This window comes from Bidens hawaiensis, unplaced genomic scaffold (genome assembly GCF_021521415.1).
Source record: "Bidens hawaiensis isolate Kalapana, Puna unplaced genomic scaffold, B.hawaiensis_p1.1 tig00015918_1, whole genome shotgun sequence".
NCBI classification, from domain to species: domain Eukaryota; kingdom Viridiplantae; phylum Streptophyta; class Magnoliopsida; order Asterales; family Asteraceae; genus Bidens; species Bidens hawaiensis.
The window spans coordinates 193819-214735 of record NW_027492426.1 but is presented as its reverse complement, the minus strand read 5'-3'; the positions used below and the strand labels follow the sequence as shown (position 1 = coordinate 214735).

At 35.6% G+C, this 20917-nt stretch overlaps 1 protein-coding gene across 1 annotated transcript; it reads left to right on the top strand.

Moving 5' to 3' along the window:
• The first annotated feature begins 11114 nt into the window (after nt 1-11114).
• LOC143550052 (UDP-glycosyltransferase 88B1-like) lies at nt 11115-15996 on the top strand. The gene is made up of 2 exons (XM_077040792.1): nt 11115-11289; nt 14656-15996. The coding sequence occupies exons 1-2, from the start codon at nt 11235-11237 to the stop codon at nt 15978-15980; spliced, it is 1380 nt and encodes a 459-aa protein (XP_076896907.1). The 5' UTR covers nt 11115-11234; the 3' UTR covers nt 15981-15996.
• Nucleotides 15997-20917: the final 4921 nt, after the last annotated feature.

Sequence of the window (20917 nt, the reverse complement as noted above, 5' to 3'; positions counted from 1 at the left end):
GTGGGAAGGTGTGGAGCAGAGAAAGACTAGGGATGAGATCAAGGCGTTGAGATGGGACGATCTGAAGGAGTTGGTGATGAAAAAGTTCTGCGCAGATGCCGAGGTTGAAAGGACGGAGATGAAGTTCTTGAATTTAAAGGCCGGTATGATGACGCATCGTGAGTATACTACTGAATTCAACCGACTATCTAGGTTGGTGCCTGATATGGTTGACACTGAGGTCAAAAGAATCAAATGTTATGTGAGGGGATTGCCACAAAAAGTCCGCATGTTGGTTAGGGCAAATAAACCTGCTACTTTTGACTCTGCTGTTGAACTTGCAGAAGTGGTTTATGCTGACCTGGCTGAGGACGATGTGGTGGTGGGGGAAAAGAAGGAGAAGAAATGGGCTACCTCTGCTAAGCGGTCTGGCGAGATGGTGACAACAACTGATGAGAGGAAGGCCAAGGTTGGGAACAAGGATGCGTGTAAGACGTGTGGGCGAGTGCACCCGGGGGAATGCAGGATTGGGACAGACAGGTGCTATCGGTGCGGAAAGGGTGGGCATTACTCTCGAGACTGCCCTGATCGTCCAAAGTGCTACAAATGCGGAAAAGCTGACCACATGGCTAGGGATTGCAAGGAATCAGGGGCGGGAGGTGCGGAACGATAAAGACTTGGGGAAACTGCAGAGAGGAACGCTTGATGAAGGAATAATTGTTCATGCAATGGTTTTATTAAGTTGCTTTTGCTTAAGGATTTGTTGTGTGTTAAGGTTTAAAACTTATGGTTATCAGTGACATGTAATATATTGAGTAGGTTATGAATGATTATTATGTTATGATGAAATGTTGTTTTAGCTAATAGTGTTAAAAGTACTAATCGAAGCCCTTGGAGGTATGAGATGAGTTGTGGTACATCGAGGGTCTCATGGACAAGCTACCTTAAATAGCTAAAACACATGACCACCATTCGATTACTGTAAAGTCAGAAGTAAGAAGGATAACTCAGAAAGCGAAGGCAATTCAATAAAGCGTGTAAATATAAGAAGTTTTCCTTTTATATGGAATAAATTAGGTTTCGGGGACGAAACCTCTTTAAGGAGGGAAGACTTGTAACATCCCGAAATTTCAAGATAATATTAATTATATTACTTAATAATAGAGGGAAAGTTTACTCGGGTTATCAGGAAATAAATAAAAGAATAGGAGTTGGTATGGGTCGGGCTAGTGTCGGGTGATGGATGTGGGTTATGGACTTGGATTAATAGAAATGGGTTAAATGAGAATGGGCCTTAGGTCCATGGGATTTCAGGGATATAAATATCCTCTAAACCCAAAATATCTTTCATTTTTCACCAAACTCCCTAACACACACACCAAGCACACCCAAAAACCGCCGCCGGCCGGGCCGAGAAAGAAGGAAGGATCGAGCGAGGTCCGGGTAAGAGAGAAAGATTAGTGGTGATACCAAGATAAACGAGATCCAAACAAGCTCAAAAGGTATGATTCTTGATCTTGGAAGTTTAAAGATCCGAGCTTTTAGTGGATAAACGACCCAAAAATGGTCGGGAAGTGTAGTGGGTGGTATTGAACCTTAACAAGGGTGTTAAAATCGCCCGAAATGTTGATCAGAAACCGAAACAGCGGACATCTGGGCAACTTCGCCTTCATCTGGGCAACTTCGCCTTCAAGCGATGAACTTCGCCTGCAAGCTAAGTTCGCCTGATGAACTTCGCCTGCAAGCTAAGTTCGCCTGATGACAAGTTCGCCTGAGGTTTAAGTTCGCCTGATGATAAGTTCGCCTGAGGTTTAACTTCGCCTAAAGCCAAGTTCGCATGAGGTTTAACTTCGCCTAAAGCCAAGTTTGATTAGAAAATAAATTATCAAGCGATAAGTTAAAGTAAGCTAATACTAGGCCGCCAGATTAGATCAGACGAGTATTGATACGTGTAACTTGTACAGTCAGCCGAGCTCAGATAAAGAAGGGATTTACAGCTATCAGAAGAAAGAAGCAGAGTTCAGGTGAGTTTCTAGCCCCATTCCTTGTTATGTTTTCGGGGCTGTGTGCATACTCGATGTGTTGTTAATACATTTATCCTAAGTGATAAGTGTATGTCATATGTGATATGTGTGATAGATATGAATGATTGTTTGTCGGTACGCGAACGATCTTCGGATATTGCGCATACTGTCAGGTTAAAAATAAAGGTACGAATATTATATATCGAAGATGTATGAATATTTCAAATGAATACTTGTCGGGGCGTGAACGATCTTCGGATATTGAACGTAACGACAAGGGGTATGGTTGTTAAATGAATGAGGTAAAGAATGCCTAAAGTGTTCTTATGTTATAATGTAAGTATGTGTATATAGGTACACGAATGGCATGTGAGTTCTACGTTCGACATAGTAAGTTAGGATGGCAAATCCCTCTAGCTTCTGTCGGACATAGACTCGGTTGGTAATGGCGTAGTTAAGGACTGCGAGCCTTATACGTGAAGTAGATGATATATGTAAACGTAGATAAGGACTGCGAACCTTATACGTAATGTAGATAGGCGTCAGCATAGGAAAGGACTGTGAACCTTATACGTGCTGTATTTGTAGCATAGGGGAGGACTGCGAACCTCGTACGTGCTATGAATTAGGTTGCAACATAGGGAAGGACTGCGAACCTTGTACGTGTTGTGGATGTATGTCAGCATAGGAAAGGGCTGTGAGCCTTATACGTGCTGTATTTGTAGCATAGGGGAGGACTGCGAACCTCGTACGTGCTATGAATTAGGTTGCAACATAGGGAAGGACTGCGAACCTTGTACGTGTTGTGGATGTATGTCAGCATAGGAAAGGGCTGTGAACCTTATACGTGCTGTTTTTGTAGCATAGGGGAGGACTGCGAACCTCGTACGTGCTATGAATTAGGTTGCAACATAGGGAAGGACTGCGAACCTTGTACGTGTTGTGGATGTATGTCAGCATAGGAAAGGGCTGTGAACCTTATACGTGCTGATTTTGTAGCATAGGGGAGGACTGCGAACCTCGTACGTGCTATGAATTAGGTTGCAACATAGGGAAGGACTGCGAACCTTGTACGTGTTGTGGATGTATGTCAGCATAGGAAAGGGCTGTGAACCTTATACGTACTGTATTAGTAGCATAGGGGAGGACTGCGAACCTCGTACGTGCTATGAATTAGGTTGCAACATAGGGAAGGACTGCGAACCTTGTACGTGTTGTGGATGTATGTCAGCATAGGTAAGGGCTGTGAACCTTATACGTGCTGATTTTGTAGCATAGGGGAGGACTGCGAACCTCGTACGTGCTATGAATTAGGTTGCAACATAGGGAAGGACTGCGAACCTTGTACGTGTTGTGGATGTATGTCAGCATAGGAAAGGGCTGTGAACCTTATACGTGCTGTATTTGTAGCATAGGGGAGGACTGCGAACCTCGTACGTGCTATGAATTAGGTTGCAACATAGGGAAGGACTGCGAACCTTGTACGTGTTGTGGATGTATGTCAGCATAGGAAAGGGCTGTGAACCTTATACGTGCTGATTTTGTAGCATAGAGGAGGACTGCGAACCTCGTACGTGCTATGAATTAGGTTGCAACATAGGGAAGGACTGCGAACCTTGTACGTGTTGTGAATGTACTATGGTATAGGGAAGGACCGCGATCCTTGTACGTACCATAAATGGTGAACATAGGTAAGGACTGCGAACCTTGTACGTGTTCACGACCTTGAGTACAGGTATAGACGGTGAACTATGAACGTACTCTCGGTAGACTGAGGTTAGTGATTGTAGATATGTATGTATGTATGGTAGCAAGTATGTATGTAGAACAGAAGGGTAACTAGTGAAGTATGGATATGTATCTACGGATATGTATGTATGTGTATGTATTGTATGGCGTTCGATTAACTAGAACTCACTCAGCGTAGCTGACTTTTAGTATGCACGCAGGTGAGCTGATTATAGAGTTAGCATGAGGATGACATACGGCATGGATTGAACGGCTGGCATCCGAAGAAAGAAGTAAAAATGTTTTAAATATAAAGTTTTGTGTTATGGTATCAAAGAAAAGATTTAATGTTTTGTAACAAATGATTGATGTTTTATATTCCGCGAAAAGTTTTAATAAACTCTGATTTGAAGAACTGTGTTTATGAGTAAATCCGACGCTAAATTAGGGCCACCGGGTTCGGGGCCTTACAAGTTGGTATCAGAGCATAAGTTCGAGAGATTTAAGCATCCTACATGCTTAGACTCGAACAGAGAATGGGATTTAAGTAAGAAAGGAAAGAAGATGCCAGTTCAAGAATGCCATGTGTCGCTCAAGCAAGATCAGTAAAGGTAAAGTGCATGATTCAATGATATATGTTAATGAGAAAGGAAAGATATGTGAACGATAAGGATAGAAGTAATTGATTGTTTGATGTGACTAACTGCTTAAGTAGAACCAGCACAAAGAGACTCATAAAGGGAAGTGTATAGGACACGGAAACCGGTTTCGTTGAACATCTCTATACACAACTAACCATCATACATGAGACAATTCTAAACGACTCGTGCATTAAAGTGTCCATATCAAATTTCTGAATGCCAACAAGGGTTAATAGTTTTGTATTATTAGATTAATAATACTTGAGCATCTATAAATTAAAGCATACTTTATCTTTAGATGCATTAACTTTTTTTAGATAAACTAGTTAAATTCACTCGCTTGTTGCGTTGGAAAATTATATCAGTATCGTTTTTGTTTGTTACATTATTGGTCTGCTACCGGTACTCAGTTTGGTTTATTACGGTATTTGTTCGGTACCGGTCCTCGATTTGATTTATTACAGTATTAGACTATTAGTCTAATACCGGTACTGATGTTTGGTCGGAAGAAGTTTGGTTTGTCGCGAGGCTCATTATATCCTAGCTCCAAATACTTAAAAAAACATTTTTGAATACAACCCTGTTCTCACCATTGTTGGTCGGATTCGGTTTCGCTTCACTAGTGACAGGAACTCAATGTCGTATGATAATTGTCACATCCCAACCAACGGCAGATTATACGTTGGGATGTAATGTAGATTGCTCATCGCATATGTTACTATATATTAAAGTGAAAATATTTATGCATATCATTCAATATTGTTACACATTACACAAGATCGAAATATGAGAAAAACAAACAAACATGAATAAATACGCCTTTTTATATTAAAATAATCTAAGGGCAAACTAGGTGATCTTCACTTGAGTAATTTTTTAAACATGTGCATGTGTCATGCATAAAAATAATGGGTCGACTAACAAATAGTTGGTGAGTAAATATACGTTTGCAACATGTATAATAATGAAAAACTACAATTCACAAGTCATTGTGCAAATACACGCATATGAGAATATTAAATAAATAGATGTGATCATGTGGACCCATTATCGGCGACGTAAAGTCCAAACGTATATGGGTATAAGTATGTGTATGATCATACTCGTGTATGATATATACACCAAATTACACATAATCATGAGACATGAGAAATAAACATAAAACAATTGTATCTTGTGATAAAATTTGAGTAATTGGTAATAAGGTTAATGGTATACACGCTACCTTAAAAATATATAAAATGAAAAGTGACCAAAAGCAAGAATTTATATGACCATGCTTTTTCAAAAGTTACCATTAGTAATAACAACTTGGTAGAAATTGTCATTACTAACGACACCTTGTCAGAAGTTTCCTATTGTTAACGACAACCTGTCATAAGTTTTCATTGCTAATGACAACTTTACATAAATTTACAATACTGATGACAATTTGACAAAAACATGGCTGAAGTTGCCTTCACTAACAGTAACTTACACATTTCAAATCATTTGAGTCTTGCATTCTTTGATCAACCCTATAGGGTTCCTTCAAGTTGTCGTTACTAACGGAGATTACATTATATTTTAAAACGTTTCTACTCCATGTTTAATTGTGAAAAAGATTTCTCAAACAATATCAATATCACTTCTGCAAAAAAAAAAAAAAAAGTTCGAAGAAGTTGATTGGAATAATATATAGCAAACAAGTTTAATTGTCATAAAACAATTTGGTTTTGGTCCAAGGCATAATCAATTAGTCATGCAATTATACCAATTGAATGGGGATTAAGACCATGAATCGTGGTCAAAAATGAGTTTATTATTGGATTAATAACCTCAAACTAAACATACAATTAATGAATTGGTCAAGAATTGAATTGAATGCTTGTTTTCGTGTTATAGGGGGCTGAGTTTTGGAAATGAAAAATTGATGAATGTTACAATAATATCGTCCAATCCTCTCATTCTCACATTATCTTTCAAAGTTTTGTTTTTAAATTGCTTTCCTCATAATGGGAACGTGTTTTCTACGAATCTGTACATGATTGGTGATAGACGTTTGGGTGCTCAACTTTTAAGTTTTAATATTGTTTTATGCATCTAGAACATGGTAGAGTTCACGACACGTTTTTAGGTTGGTACATGTCTAAAGATGAATCGGATAAGAATTAAGTTGGTACATGTCTAAAGTGAAGCGGACCCCTACAATGTATTTCCATCCATCCACAAAAGAAATCAAGTTTAGAGAACTATTAACATGATCGTGTTGCTCAAAAACTATCTTGTTCATGGACATATACATGTTGAAGCGAGAGGAGCGAAGGTCCCCAACTAGGGTTAAATGTTTACTTTTATTAAATTTGACCGTGTGTTTTATAAGAGGCTACATAAACATGTTAGAAATGTCATACTAATCTCATAATATTTTAAGGGATTTTACATATATCCTCCTTAAGGCTTCTAATTACGTATTTCCTCAATATTAAAACTATAATTACATATTTCTCCTCTTAACATTTGTTTATGAAACTGGTGTATATATGTTTACAACAAGAGCAAGTAATGAAATAATAATTATCATATAAAACAATATTTTTGTTAAGTTACAAAATATTGAGTTGTTTGACAAGGTTTGTGAATTCAATAATTTTGATACAAATATAACTATGAACAATGAAACATATGTCCTCAATGGATGTTTCTGTTAAACATATGTCCTCAAGTGAGTTGTTTGACAAGGTGTACGCTATTTGTTATATGCAGAAATTTGTGATACAATTTATGTGATAAGTGAAGAGTCTACATGAGAATTGGATTTCAATAATAAGATATCATGAATTTAAGTTCAACCATTACTAAAGTGGAGTTAATTCATGGTGAAGTCATATATTTTAATTTCAAGGTTTCGATCTTATAACGGGCTGGTATCGAGAAGCCAATAAGCAGCATGGCTCGGAATAATATTACACTCGATACTAATCGGGCTTTCACTCGGAGCATCACATTTATGCAGGGTTTGGTTCGTATTTCGTTTATATTTGAGAAGTTCTTTAGCGATTTGGCTTGATACTTTTTTGGATTAAAATTTTTCCTGCTTTTCTTAGAATCATCATCACTGACTTCAACATATCAGGTTACATACCAAGTCGTTCGTTTGTATTTGGAAGACAATGCTTACCAAGAATATGCATACGCGATTTTGAAGATTTTAAACGAAGAAACATTTTGAACAGTAGCGGATCCAGGAATTTTTTTCAGGTGGTACACAACTGTTAGATGACTCAATTTCATAGAATCGGGTATAAAAAAATCCGGGTCTGTTTGAGGTTCGGGTCGATTCGATGGTTTGGACAAAGTTCATTACATAATAAAAATACGATAAATAACAAATTCCGGGTCCGTTTGAGGTTTGGGTCGTTAGAAACCGTATTCACACAATTAACCTTACCTCAACAAAAAACATTCACTAGCATCACCACTCTTGTCTTTCCAACTATTTTAACACCCAACACCAACAACCATGATTTGAAACATATTATTCGTGACCGCAAGCCATTAAAACTATATATAACAAATAACCTAACAATTAAGTAGTTTGCAATCAAGAACAATTAACAAGTCAAGAACAATTAACATTTAACAAATGAATGCGAACTTACCTTCAAAGTGGGAGGATTCGAGAAATCGAGCTTCAAGGAAGAGTAGAAGACCGGAAGATAGGAAGGCAGGAGGTCGGAGAACTGCCGGAAAAGCTGTGGTGGTGGTCGGAGAATGGCCGTCGGGGACGAGGGGTCAGGGGAAATAGCAGGCGCCATTGTGTTTAGTGTCTGTGTGTTTTATTTTTTGACTAATAAAACCCTAAATGGGTTGTGCAGTAGTTAGTAAAAAAAAGTTCAAAAATTATATGGAAATCCGGAATTGAACTTGTGACATTCAAGTTACAAATCAAGCACCTTACCAACTGGACAAGCATTTCAAATGTTTTTAAGGTGGTTCCTTCCAAATTTATAAGGTGATTCCTCTAATATTTTTTTTATATATACAAATACAGTATTATTTCGAAACTCGAGTGGTTCCGGGGAACCACCCATTTCTACATTCGCCCCTTATTTTGAACAAACACGGAGAAGGAGAAATAACATTATATATATATATATATATATATATATATATATATATTTGTTTATATTTTATTTAGGAAAATTGGATTTAAATAATCTCACCTTTAATGGATTGACCAATAATAATCATACATCCGGTATTTCCCGCTGGCAGTCCCGCCTTTTCAAGGTTTTTTGTTTTATGATCCCCCGTTAAATATAATTAACGGGGTTAAGTTTTAGCTGATGTGGCTGGTGACTTGGCATTTTTATTTTCCTACATGGCTTTTACCTATATTTTTATTTTCCTACATGGCTTTTACCCACTTTCCAATTTCAATCTTTCTTTCTCCTTCATCAATCAAACCCAGATTCAAGAAAGCCACCATGAACGACCTGCTGACCATCGGACCCGACCCCCACCTCCAGATGCAACCCATCCAACTTCAAACACCAAATCCTCACCACTAATCTTAATCCCAGTGATCCCCCACTACTGGAAGAAAGCCCTAACCCTAATTCCATTCAACTCAGTGATCCGATTCTCCACAATCTTACCGGTAACCTTCTTCGAGTAGGTGGCGAGGTAGTTGTCCGGCGCGAGGATGAGGTGGCTTGGGCGGCCAAGGTGGACGGCGAAGTCGCCGGAAGTGGTGTTGAGGTCGTAGGAGTGGACGTCCGTTGGGAGGAGTCCGATTGGGAAGCCGTGGTAGGTCAGGATAGAGTGAGCCGTGGGGAGTGAGTTAGGATTAGGGTTTGAGGATGAAGCCGTGGTAGGACAGGACGGAGAGAGCCATGGGGAGTGAGTTAGGGTTAGGGTTTGAGGATAATACAAAGATGATGAAGGTGATGGAGGTGAAGAAGATGATGATAGATTTGGACATGGTGAGTTTACAGAGATGAAGATATTATTATTGTTGGGATAATGATGTAAGAAAAGCCATATAGGAAAATAAAAATATAGGTAAAAGCCATGTAGGAAAATAAAAATGCCAAATCACCAGCCACATCAGCTAAAACTTAACCCCGTTAATTATTTTTAATGGGGGATCATAAGACAAAAAACCTTAGAAAGGTGGGACTGCCAGCGGGAAATACCGAAGGTGATATTATTATTGGCGAATACATTAAAGGTGAGATTATTTAAATCCAATTTTCCTTTTATTTATAGACTAGACTAGTTTTGTATAAATGTAAATGATTTATATATATAGATTGAATTTTGGCTTTTGGTTATTAGAATGTGTTGGTTAAACATAATTTAATTTAAATAAATAAAAAACTAAATGTGTAAAAGCGTTGTTTTAATGTAAGAAGCGTTGTTTTTTAATATTATTTACAACGGTCTTTTCATTATTTTTTAATACAAAGAAGCGTTGTTTTTTAATACCATTTTACAACAGTTTTTGAAGCGTTGTTTTGTACTATTTTACACCGGTGTTTAAAGTGTTGTTTTAGATATCATTTTATTTTAATACATTTTGCAACACAATGTTTAAAATGGTTTTGAAACCGTTATGCAAACCCCATTTCACTGTTTTAAACATTGGTTACAATATCCCGTTTTAATTAATTAAAAACTTTGGTTGTTTTTTTCTTTTTTGATTTTTTTGAAACAGGTCATGCTTCTAGAATTGGAAAAGAGAGAGAGAGCCTCAAAGTGGTTATACGTAAAGGTGATGTTGGTAGGTTTAACTCTTATATATAAAAAGTATGTATGTGCCCAAAAGATTCTTCACGGGCTAAAAGAAAGTATAAATATAATGTTGTAGAAACCCTAAAAAAAATTAAGGTAAACCAAGAACAAAACATACCAACAAAAACTGTAAAAACAAAACATATTTATACAAGGGATCAAGTTATTTTATAAATTTGGACAAAAATGAGAATGATGAGAAAGAGTTATAGCCACACAAAAAACCTTTCAAAAAATTAAAAATAAAAATCATAACCTAAAATTTAATAAAATCGAATAAAGTAAAAACACAAAAATGTTTTCACCGTCTTCTACGTTCTAAAAAAAACAATGTTGAAGGAAAAAGATTATTGTGTCTTTTTGTTTATTATTGTGTTTTGTGTTTATTTTCGTCATTGATTGTATCTTTTTTTCTTAATATTGTGTCTTTTTTTTATATATTGTGTTATATTACACAATATTGTGTTATATTTTGCGATCTATTGTGCTTTTTACTAGTTATCACTGTGTTGTTTATTCATTTTCGTCATTGTATCTTGTTTTTCGTCATTGTGTCTTCTCGGCGCTTTTTTATTGGGAATGACGGGGAGAAACATTTTATTAGTTTTTTTTTTTTAATTTTTTCATTTTTTATTTATATACTGAGTTATTATTTTTTTTGTATTCACACTTCTCATTTTTATATCCCTTTGTATTTCAACTTTCTCCTATATACAAATACAGAAAATATATAAAAGCACAAAATCAATATTTTATAACTCTGCCCATTATAAACTTTTATACTTATTATTTATTGTTGCGTCCCAAATCCAGATCAATGAAGGTTTGTAAAATAACTTTTGCAAGTCCAATCGGTAAGAGGTGCACAAATCAGATTTTAGACCAAACCGGTTAGGATGTCAAGCCCAAACTATAACTCATATACAAAACTATAATTCATTGCTCAATACTAATCCCACTTGCTTTAATTCATGGCTTTAAAGTTGTGATCCAAAACAAAATTTCCCTTATGCATGCGGACCACATAAACCTGTGATCCAACTTTGAAAACCTAATCTCCTCCATAATCTACACAGAAAACGAAATGGAATCCGCGGCTGTGGTTCTATATCCTTTTCCAGAAATGGGCCATTTGGTCCAAAACCTCTCGATACAGGCTTGACCGAAGCCTACATCAACACTGTCTCAGCCGCCACCCCGTCCATCAATTCCCACTGTTTCCCCACAGTCATCTCTCTTCCATTTCATGGACTGTGCTTTTCGTATCCCAGAGCTTTACAACCCAATAATGCATAACACCCTCGTAACCATCTCGGCCAAGTTAACCATCAAAGCTGTGATCCTTGATGTTGGAAGTTTTTAATGTGTGAATGAAGTCTTAAGAAGGAAGTGGTAAAAGGTTGTCCCACATCGGATTGGGAATAAAATAATGAGTGGTATTTAAGGTAGAGCCCTTACCACTCATTTGAATTTTTTTGACATGTTTTACCACAAGCCCTACTCGCACGCAGGGGGTGCAAATTTAGGTTTCTGGACTAGAAATTCATCGAACTCGTGCGTGCCCGCACGTCCCGTGGATATGAATGCAACTCCAAAATCCCGAGCCCGCGTTAACAAATATTGATTATTGAGTGTAATTGTATGGCTATATAAACAGGGCCAGTCTTCAGTTTAAGACACACCAATACACTTCATCTTCTTCCTCTCTAGCAATAGCGAATCTGTTTAAGTGACCTGAACTGTTTCTTTTATATTCGTTTCTTTTTCGTGATTTTATAATACAAGATTTCCAACACTTGATTCCTTTTCTAATGCAGCTTTTCGAGTATCCAAATCTCTAGATCTACCAACTTATTATTTTTATACGAGTGGTGCTTCGGGGCTTTGTGAATTTTTAAATATTAGAGATGAGTCGAAGGGCAAAGGCTGCAATGGAGGACGGTGGCTCCTCCCGGGTTGATTTCCTGAAATTAACTAGGTCCTGGGAAAATTTGTAAATAATGGTGAATCAAAAATATTTTTGTTAGTCGGCAGTCTTGTCATAACGTGCCGGGTCAACAAAATTACCTTAAATTGTGTATTTTTGGAGTAAAAAATATATGATTTTTATAGTGTATATTTCGTTGGTAATACATGATCGAAATAGCACATTGCTTTTTTGAGCTCATTAGAGTGAAAACAATAGTATTGCAAGATAACTATACTTACAAGTCAATGAGTTATCGGGTCTAATTTTTCATCTTTAGCCAAGGGAATATATGGTCTAGAGGTTATAGATTTTAATAGGGATATTAAATATACATGTGGTCTGGAATGTTTATGGCCAGAGTACTCTAGAGGTTGATTGTGAGAGATTAATACCTACATGAAAATAAATAAAAACATAAAAGTATAGCTTTTTATAGCATATATCAGCCGATAACAAATATACACCACTCAGTTAGACAGTTATTTATGGAGGGGGGCAACGTTGCTCTGTTACATTGCTACGTCATTGACACGTAAACATTGAGACAACAACGCCCTCCCAGTGTTATCACTCTGTGGTTTGTTGCCCCAAGGGACTTTCAACTTCTTTTTTCATTTTCTTTGCAATAAAATAAAAAAGATATAATAATAATAATACTTAAACTAAAATAAAAATAAAAAAGATACAACTCAATTAAAACATAAAATAACCTACTTAATTAACTAAAATAAAACTAAAACTCGTTGTCGTCTCATGTCCTCGTCATCTTCCTCGTTCGCGTATTTGGCTAGGATTCTTTCCTTTTTCTTCTCCAAAAAATCCCACATTTTCGGTTGCAGATGAAATAGATCATATGCCCGTTGAAAGCATCACATGGGCCCACCACCATCGCCACGTCGCCCTTCTTCTGCCCCCCCCCCCCCCCCCCAAATGGCCCCTCGTTGGTGTTCACTCCCCAAATCGCCGCCATAAAACCCATAGCGGATGGTCTTACAAACGAACCCGCCCATTTATAAGTGTAGATCTTAGTATGATAGGTAGGAGAATTGGAGTCAACAGTAGAATTTATTTGTCTTGACGAATTAACGATAAAGAAAACACGCAATAACGAAACAAGTTAGGAGTTTTTAACTCAAAACGTCAAAAGTCCTTACATGGTTTGTTTCAATGGTTCATGCATAATAATATAAAGAACAAATTCACATCCATGATTGAGTCGAGCTTTGGCTCATTTAAGCATTGCTTCTAAGCTAAGCTTTAAGTTGTTTAAGGTATTGCATTCAAGTTCGAGCCAGGTTTTGGCTCATTCAATTTTTTTCTCAAAATTTAAAAAATAATTAAACAATATATAAAATTATTAGTAAGTTGTAAATGAATCGAGCTCGAGTTTAATCGAAAAAATGACTCACGATCCTAGATCGAGCTCTATAAAAAAGAGCTTGAAGGGAGCCGAGCCTAAACTCAGTTTCTTGTAAGTTTAATCAAGCCAAGTCGAGTTCGAGCTAGGTCAAGCTCAGACCCGTGTGGTTTGTACCCCTCCAGTTATTTTGATAGAGCTTCATAGAAATTATCATGCCGTGTAGGGGGTAAAAATTCCTGACATGACCCGATACATGACACGAAAAAATATAGGTTTTGAGACAACTTATATGGCCCGTTTTTCAAAAGGGTAAAAGCGAACACGACTCGTTAAAAGGTGGTTGACCTGTTAATCCGTTTAAAAGTTTTAGAAACTTTAATATTTTCAATTTACAGATAAGGGAACTTTTAAGTTAAATTTTTAGCTTTTGTAGTTTTTCATATATCAATTTCACTTTTAAAGTTAAAACTAATTTTTTAGTTTTTATTTTATTAGTTTGAACGATCTATTATCTAATGAATTTCATTCTTTTGTTTTTATCTTGAGTTAAATATGTAAAAACAAATTTCTTAATTAGAAATGAGAGATAAATAAAAAAAACAGTTACATTAATTGCAAATTACTAAAATGTTTTATATAAAGAAGAGCAATTACATGTTTAAATTGTTACTAAGTCACAAGATATTACCTATATTTGTAAATGCATGTGAAATGAGTTAACCTGAAACACGACCCATGTTTAGATATATTGGGTTAGGGCTTAAAAATCTTAACCCGAAACCTACCAACCTGAAATAATTGACACCCCCTAATGTCGTGTCATACGTGGTTATGAGATGAGCATAACACTAATGTGTACAAAGCGACGTTATCCTCTTTTTTGTCTGGAAACTAACACTAGCTAGCGGTGTATGGAGAATCTTGTTCCACGTTACATTTTGTATTTTTTTTATATACACGAGCTTTTATTGGTAATAAAAATTATGGCTTTAAATGCTATCATAATAATGATCCACTTGAACACTATAAAATTGCACTCGGCACATATTATGTGACCACAAATAAAGGCGTTTTTTCTAGCAGTGTATCTGAACTGTTTCCGTTAAATAAAAAAGTTAATGGAATCCTCGAAGGTGGTTGTTTTGTATCCTTGTCAAGGAATTGGCCATCTTGTTTCCATGGTGGAGCTTGGTAAACTCATTCACACCCACCACCCCTCACTCTCTATCATCATCATTATAACTCCGGCACCATACGAAACTGGCTCCACTGATAAATACATCACCACCGTCTCCGCCACCAACCCGTCCATCACGTTCCACCACCTCCCCGCACTCGCTGTTCCACCCGACTTCCATTCTGAATTCATAGACCTCGCTTTCGGGATCCCAGAGCTTTACAACCCAGTAATGCATAACACCCTCATAACCATCTCGGCTAAATCCACCATCAAAGGTGTCATACTTGATTTCTTTTCTAATGCATGTTTTCAAGTGTCCACAAGCCTTGGTTTGCCTACTTATTATTTCTACACTAGTGGTGCTTCTGGTTTATGTGCTTTTTTATATCTTACAACCATTGACAAAATTACCAATTCTAAAAGTATTAAAGATTTAGATATTAACTTTGATATTCCTGGTGTACCACCCATCCATTCTTCATATATGCCTACAGTTTTATTTGATAGGGAAACTAATAGTTACAAAAAATTCATAGACACTTCTAGTAACATGGCGAAATCTTCGGGTTTAATCGTGAACAGCTTCTTGGAGTTGGAGGAGAGAGCGGTTGAAGCTCTTCGGGACGGTCCGAATCCGCCTGTTTATCTTATTGGACCTTTGATTGCTAGCGGAAATCAAGCGGATGATGTTAGCGAAAACGAGTGTTTGAAGTGGCTAAAAACACAACCTAGTAAAAGTGTTGTGTTTTTGTGTTTTGGGAGTATGGGTGTGTTTAAGAAAGAACAATTGAAGGAAATTGGTGTCGGGTTAGAGAGAAGTGGACAAAGATTTTTGTGGGTGGTTCGCAACCCGTCACAAGATGTTAAAGAGTTTGATCTTGATGATGTTCTTCCTGAAGGGTTTTTAACCCGGACTAAGGATAAGGGTCTGGTGGTGAAGAACTGGGCACCTCAGCCAGCGATACTGAGTCATGAATCAGTTGGTGGATTTGTGAGTCATTGTGGGTGGAACTCGTCGCTTGAAGCGGTGGTTTCTGGGGTGCCAATGGTGGCATGGCCTTTATATGCAGAGCAGAAGTTGAATAGAGTGTATTTGGTTGAGGAAATTAAGGTGGCGCTATGGTTGACGATGTCGTCAGATGGATTTGTGACTGCAGAGGCGGTGGAAGAGACGGTGAGGCGGTTAATGGATGGCGAGGAAGGGAGAGTAGTTAAAGAACGGATTTTGGAGATGAGTAGAAGGGCAAAGGTTGCGGTGGAGGATGGTGGTTCCACTAGAGTTGATTTCTTGAAATTAACTCGACCTTGGACTGACATGTAAGTGTTGGTCATGGTATCGTTGGTGATCAATGTTTTAACTTTTTATATTTTTAGTATATGTGTTACGTAATTTGTATAATCTATTTGTTAACCATCCTCTATGATGGGAGACATCAAATTAATTAAACGCTATTGCCTTGTAGGGTAATCCAAGTCATTTCCAAATGGATTAAAAAAAGGTGGTCACTAACTCCATTTTTATGATAGGAACATCTAGGAGAATGGAGGGTCCTCTGATTATAAATGTAACTTATTGCTTATGGGGACAAAAGAAAAACTATATATTATCTTTACACTGCATTTTATGATAGGAACATGCATTATCTTTACATTCTTGGGTTTAAAATATAAGGAAATTATTAAAGTGGGAGTTCTTGGATGATGCTATACTTCATATGTACTTTCTCACACGTTAGAGAAGTTAGGTTTAATGGTGCACTCTCTACGGCCAAAGCTCTATTCGAATAAAAATTTAGGGTTTAAGGCTATGTGTAGTGGAGAGGCTATAAAATGGGGTGTTTTGTGTCATGTGACGCCAAGTCAGCAAAATATGGGTTTTTGTTTTAGGGGTGTAATGATGTTGTAGCCCCTATATATATATATGCAAGACACATGTGAATATAATAATAATTAAAGAAAAGGAAGACAGGGTGAGAAGCAGTGCCCCCCCCCCCCTCGCCCATTTGTAGCCCCGAGGGCGGTATTGTAGCCCCATTATCGTCCCCAAACCACCCAATTTACCGCCCATTACACACACCTTAGTGGGATTTCATGGATGATGCGATTATACTTCATACTTCATGTAGTGTGTCAATGACACGTTTTGCCAGCTTTATTCTAGCTCATGTGGTAACTTATACATACCTCATTTTCAGCGGTTATATGTTATCGTAAAACGTTAATAAAAACATTATAAAATGTAGAAAAGAGTTAAGTGCCATTTTAGTATACTTAGTTTATCCAATTACGCAACTTTAGTATTGTTTATGAATTTACTACAAATGGCTACTCCACTTTTCTAAAACTTGTCGTTTTAGTATTTCTTTTTAGTCCCGTCTATTTTGTCGTTAAGTGAGGGGTAAATTGGTAATTTCGTTTATTTTATTATTTTTTTTCTTTTGAGCTAAGTGAAATTTTCATGTCTATGGTTTGTTTAAATACGCAACTTTAATACATTTTTTGAATTTATTGCAACTGGACACTTGAATTAGTTTTGGATACATAGGCAAACCAATATAGAGATACACATTATCTAATTCTAAATGAATCACCCCCAGTCCCCCGTGTGCGCGCATATCAGCTCTTTAAAACTAACTATTGTTCATTTTCAAGTTCATAGAATTACGATATGGTGTTTTGCTCATGTAGTTCGCCAACCATTGTCTATCTACATGTTCAATTGATGTTATACTGAGAGGTGCGAAGCTATGAGAGTGTTATTAGGCTTGATCCTCTCGATGTGTCAAAGAGCTGTTGTTATCATACACGAATTTTTGAAAAGAAAATAATGCACGTGAAGAAAATGCATGAAAAATGGCCAAGGTGAACTAAGATCTTAAGCTACTGTATGTAATTGACAATCAAGAACAAAAGACTAAAAAACTTGTTATACATTTCATGGTTGTTTTTCATCTTCTATCATGTATTTTAGTTACCTTTTAATTGTAACATGCAATGTCTTTTTTGGTTTTTGGTTTGTCTATGTATCCAAAAGTAATCAAAATATCCGGTTGCAATAAATTCAAAAAATACACTAAAATTGCGTAATTGAATAAACCACGGGTATGAAACCGGCACTTATTAGCTCAAAAGAGAAAATAACTAAAATAAACGAAATTACCAATTTACCCCTAACTTAATGGAAAAATAAGACGGGGTTGGAAAAAAGTATTAAATGACAGTTTTAGAAAAGTGGGGTAGCCATGCATATACAATGAATTCAAAAATGTTACTAAAGTTGCTTGAATAAGTCACGGGTACTAAAATGACACTTAACTCTATTGAAGAAGTAATAGATAGAAAGATTATTAAAGCGGATACCATGTATCTAAATAGTTTTTAAAGCGAATAAATTAATAAGAGTTCGCTAAAAAGGTCTTCACTTTGTAAAATAAATGAACTTTTATAATTTTACAAATATAAAGTTTCATATAGTTTATAAATAATTATATATGAATTATAACTGTTGATAAGTTTTATTTCATTCGGTATATATATGTGTTAATAATTGTGTTAAATGTATTGTGTTATTAAACTGGTAATACTCAAACGTGTCGTATTATGTGATCCACTTATCAAATATGCATATAGAGAAAATTACGTATTTAGTTAACCTATCATGTTCGAATTCATTCTACATTTAGTAATAAGTTAGAAAGTAATGGTATGACAAAAGCATAGCACTATCGAATTTTATATATACCAAAAAACATGGCTATTGCCGTGACGTTATCTATCACTACCCATTTCTTTGTATCATTCATTTCTAAATTACCCTCTATATTATTTAAAGCCTCTAGCTCACAAACTTGCTATTCATAATCTTTTACAAGTCACAAACTTATGCAATATCTTACTTATCGCAATAATTTCTTAAGTGTCTTATCTAATATTTTAGTTGTCACAATTGCTAGAATTTTCCATAAAAGAGACCATGGTGTATTCATTTTCCTGATTAAATAATATATCATTTTATCTTGAAAAATACTAATTTCTTGTTTACTTTTTTCGATTCTAGCTAGCGTGATATGCGACGTTCTTGAAACTGTCTACTATCATTAGTTATAATATATATTACCCTATAAAAGTTATTGAAAATCTGGAGAGAATCCGCGAAGGTTTCTTTGAGGTGGCTCGTAGTCCTATGGATGGTTTGGGGCAAGTGTTTGGCCCCTAGAAACGCAGACTTGTGGCAGTTGTGGAGGACTTGAGTCTATCGGCCATCTTCTAGTAACGTGTCGATGGCTAACGAAATATGGAGTAAGGTAAAATTGTGGTGCGAAGTAATGGTTTTAACAAATAATATATGGTCAAAGAGTGATTCCAAACACTTGGAAAGTTAAGGGGAATCAAATTCTCTCAATAGTTGCGATCACTTTGTTTATTTTTTGTGGATACCAAACAACATAAAGGTAATAATTCATTTCATTATCATATGTTAACCAAACAAGACAAATGTATGTAAAGTTATTCTCTCATTTCATTCACCTCCATTCCATTACCTCCGACCAAATCTTATTTTTAGATACTCTAGCTTCTTGCTTAGTTGCGTTAATATGATAATTATGAATAAGAAATAATAAAGCTCTAAAATTATTTCGAGAAGAAAAGTCTTTCATTTTTATAAACCTAAACTTTCTAACCAAGTTTCCAAAACCTTTTTCAGTGTTTTTTTGGACGTTGAATCCGCGTATCTCAAATTATTTTTCTGACCTTCCAGAATTTCCTTATTAATCAATGACTAAACTTGACCCACGTTAATAAAGATATATATATTTCATTCGTTCCATACTAACTTAATGTATTATATAAAAAAGTATAATTAAAACTTCAAACGTATAATCTGTATGTGTTTTAACACAGGTATCTTAAGGGTGTAAACAGCCCAAGTCATTCATTGAGCTACTCGAATTCGGTTCGATAAAAAACTTGAAACAACCGACTTTTTTGAGCTCAATCCCAAACCTCAAATAGATTAGTTATCTTGTTTGAGCTCAAGTTTCTCTCGACGAGTCTAAACGAGCTTTCTACACAAGGCTTGTGTATTTTTAAATTTTAACTTATTTAGATTCTATATATTAATTTCACATTGCCCAATCAAGCTCTAGCCAAGTTTTGACTTATTTAGACTACTCCCATTCATGATCTAGGATTGCAATCCTAACAATTAAGAAAAAAAAAAGAAAAAATGGTATTAAAGGGGCAAACCGATAGGTCCACCAATTGGGATTGCAATCCCTTCTTTTTCTCAATAATGGTCACGTGTCAGCATGTAGTTGGATGTGCTTTTATTTTATTTCTTCTTTTTAATTTTAATTTTCACCAATTAATTATATATATTTTTTGGTTTTTGTTTTATAACTTATTATATTTGACTTTTTAAAAAAATCTAAAAACAAAGTCTTACTTAGTTTTTTTGTGAGCATTCCGGTATAAATTTCGTTAAAAATTGAGTTTGTTTAAAAAATCGTATTTTTTATATAAAATTTTAGTTTTAACCATTATTGAATTATTTAAAGTTTTTATATTTAAAAAAAATATAATTACTTAATTATATTTATATAGTTAATCAAAACTAATTATAAATTGAATTTATTTAATAAAAAAAGGATGAGATTGAGTTGTTAATGGGAGTAAAAGATTGGAGTGGGTTAAATTTTGTAGATTGAAGAGAGAGAAGTTAATTTTATAATGTGAGATTGAGATTGTGAGATTGTTGATGGGGATAGTTTTAAGGTACTACTCAAGCTCAAGCCGAACTTACTAAAGTTTTTCTTGAAAATATATGAATAATTAAAAAATATATATATAGATTAATTAATAAATGATAAACAATGAGGGCCCAAGTTTAAAATAAACAACGATCGAGTCAAACTAAACTTTAGAAAAAGAGTTTGAGACGAGCCAAACCCAAGGATAATCAATTGAATTTCATTAATAAAAGACAAATAGAAAAGCTTAAAAGAGATGAAAGTATATATCATATGTTTTTTTTTTAACAAAAAATTAACAAAGTTGTTGATATAACTACAATATACAACATAAACAAAGCCAGCAGCCAAAGAAAAATCAAAACATCTAGAATATAGGTGTAAGAACAGTCAACAAAGATAAACGCCACGAAAACACCAATTTACAAACCCGTGTCATCTCATCTCCACCATTATATATATTTTTATTATAGTCACTAATTACAATTCCAAATATCATCAACAAAAA

Excerpts from the sequence above, each read along its gene's own strand:
- LOC143550052 (XM_077040792.1), top strand. The coding sequence starts at position 11,235 with ATGGAATCCGCGGCTGTGGTTCTATATCCTTTTCCAGAAATGGGCCAT. Across the intron at positions 11,290-14,655 it reads AGAAATGGGCCATTTGGTCC|CCATGGTGGAGCTTGGTAAA; the intron begins AAAACCTCTCGA and ends GCCATCTTGTTT.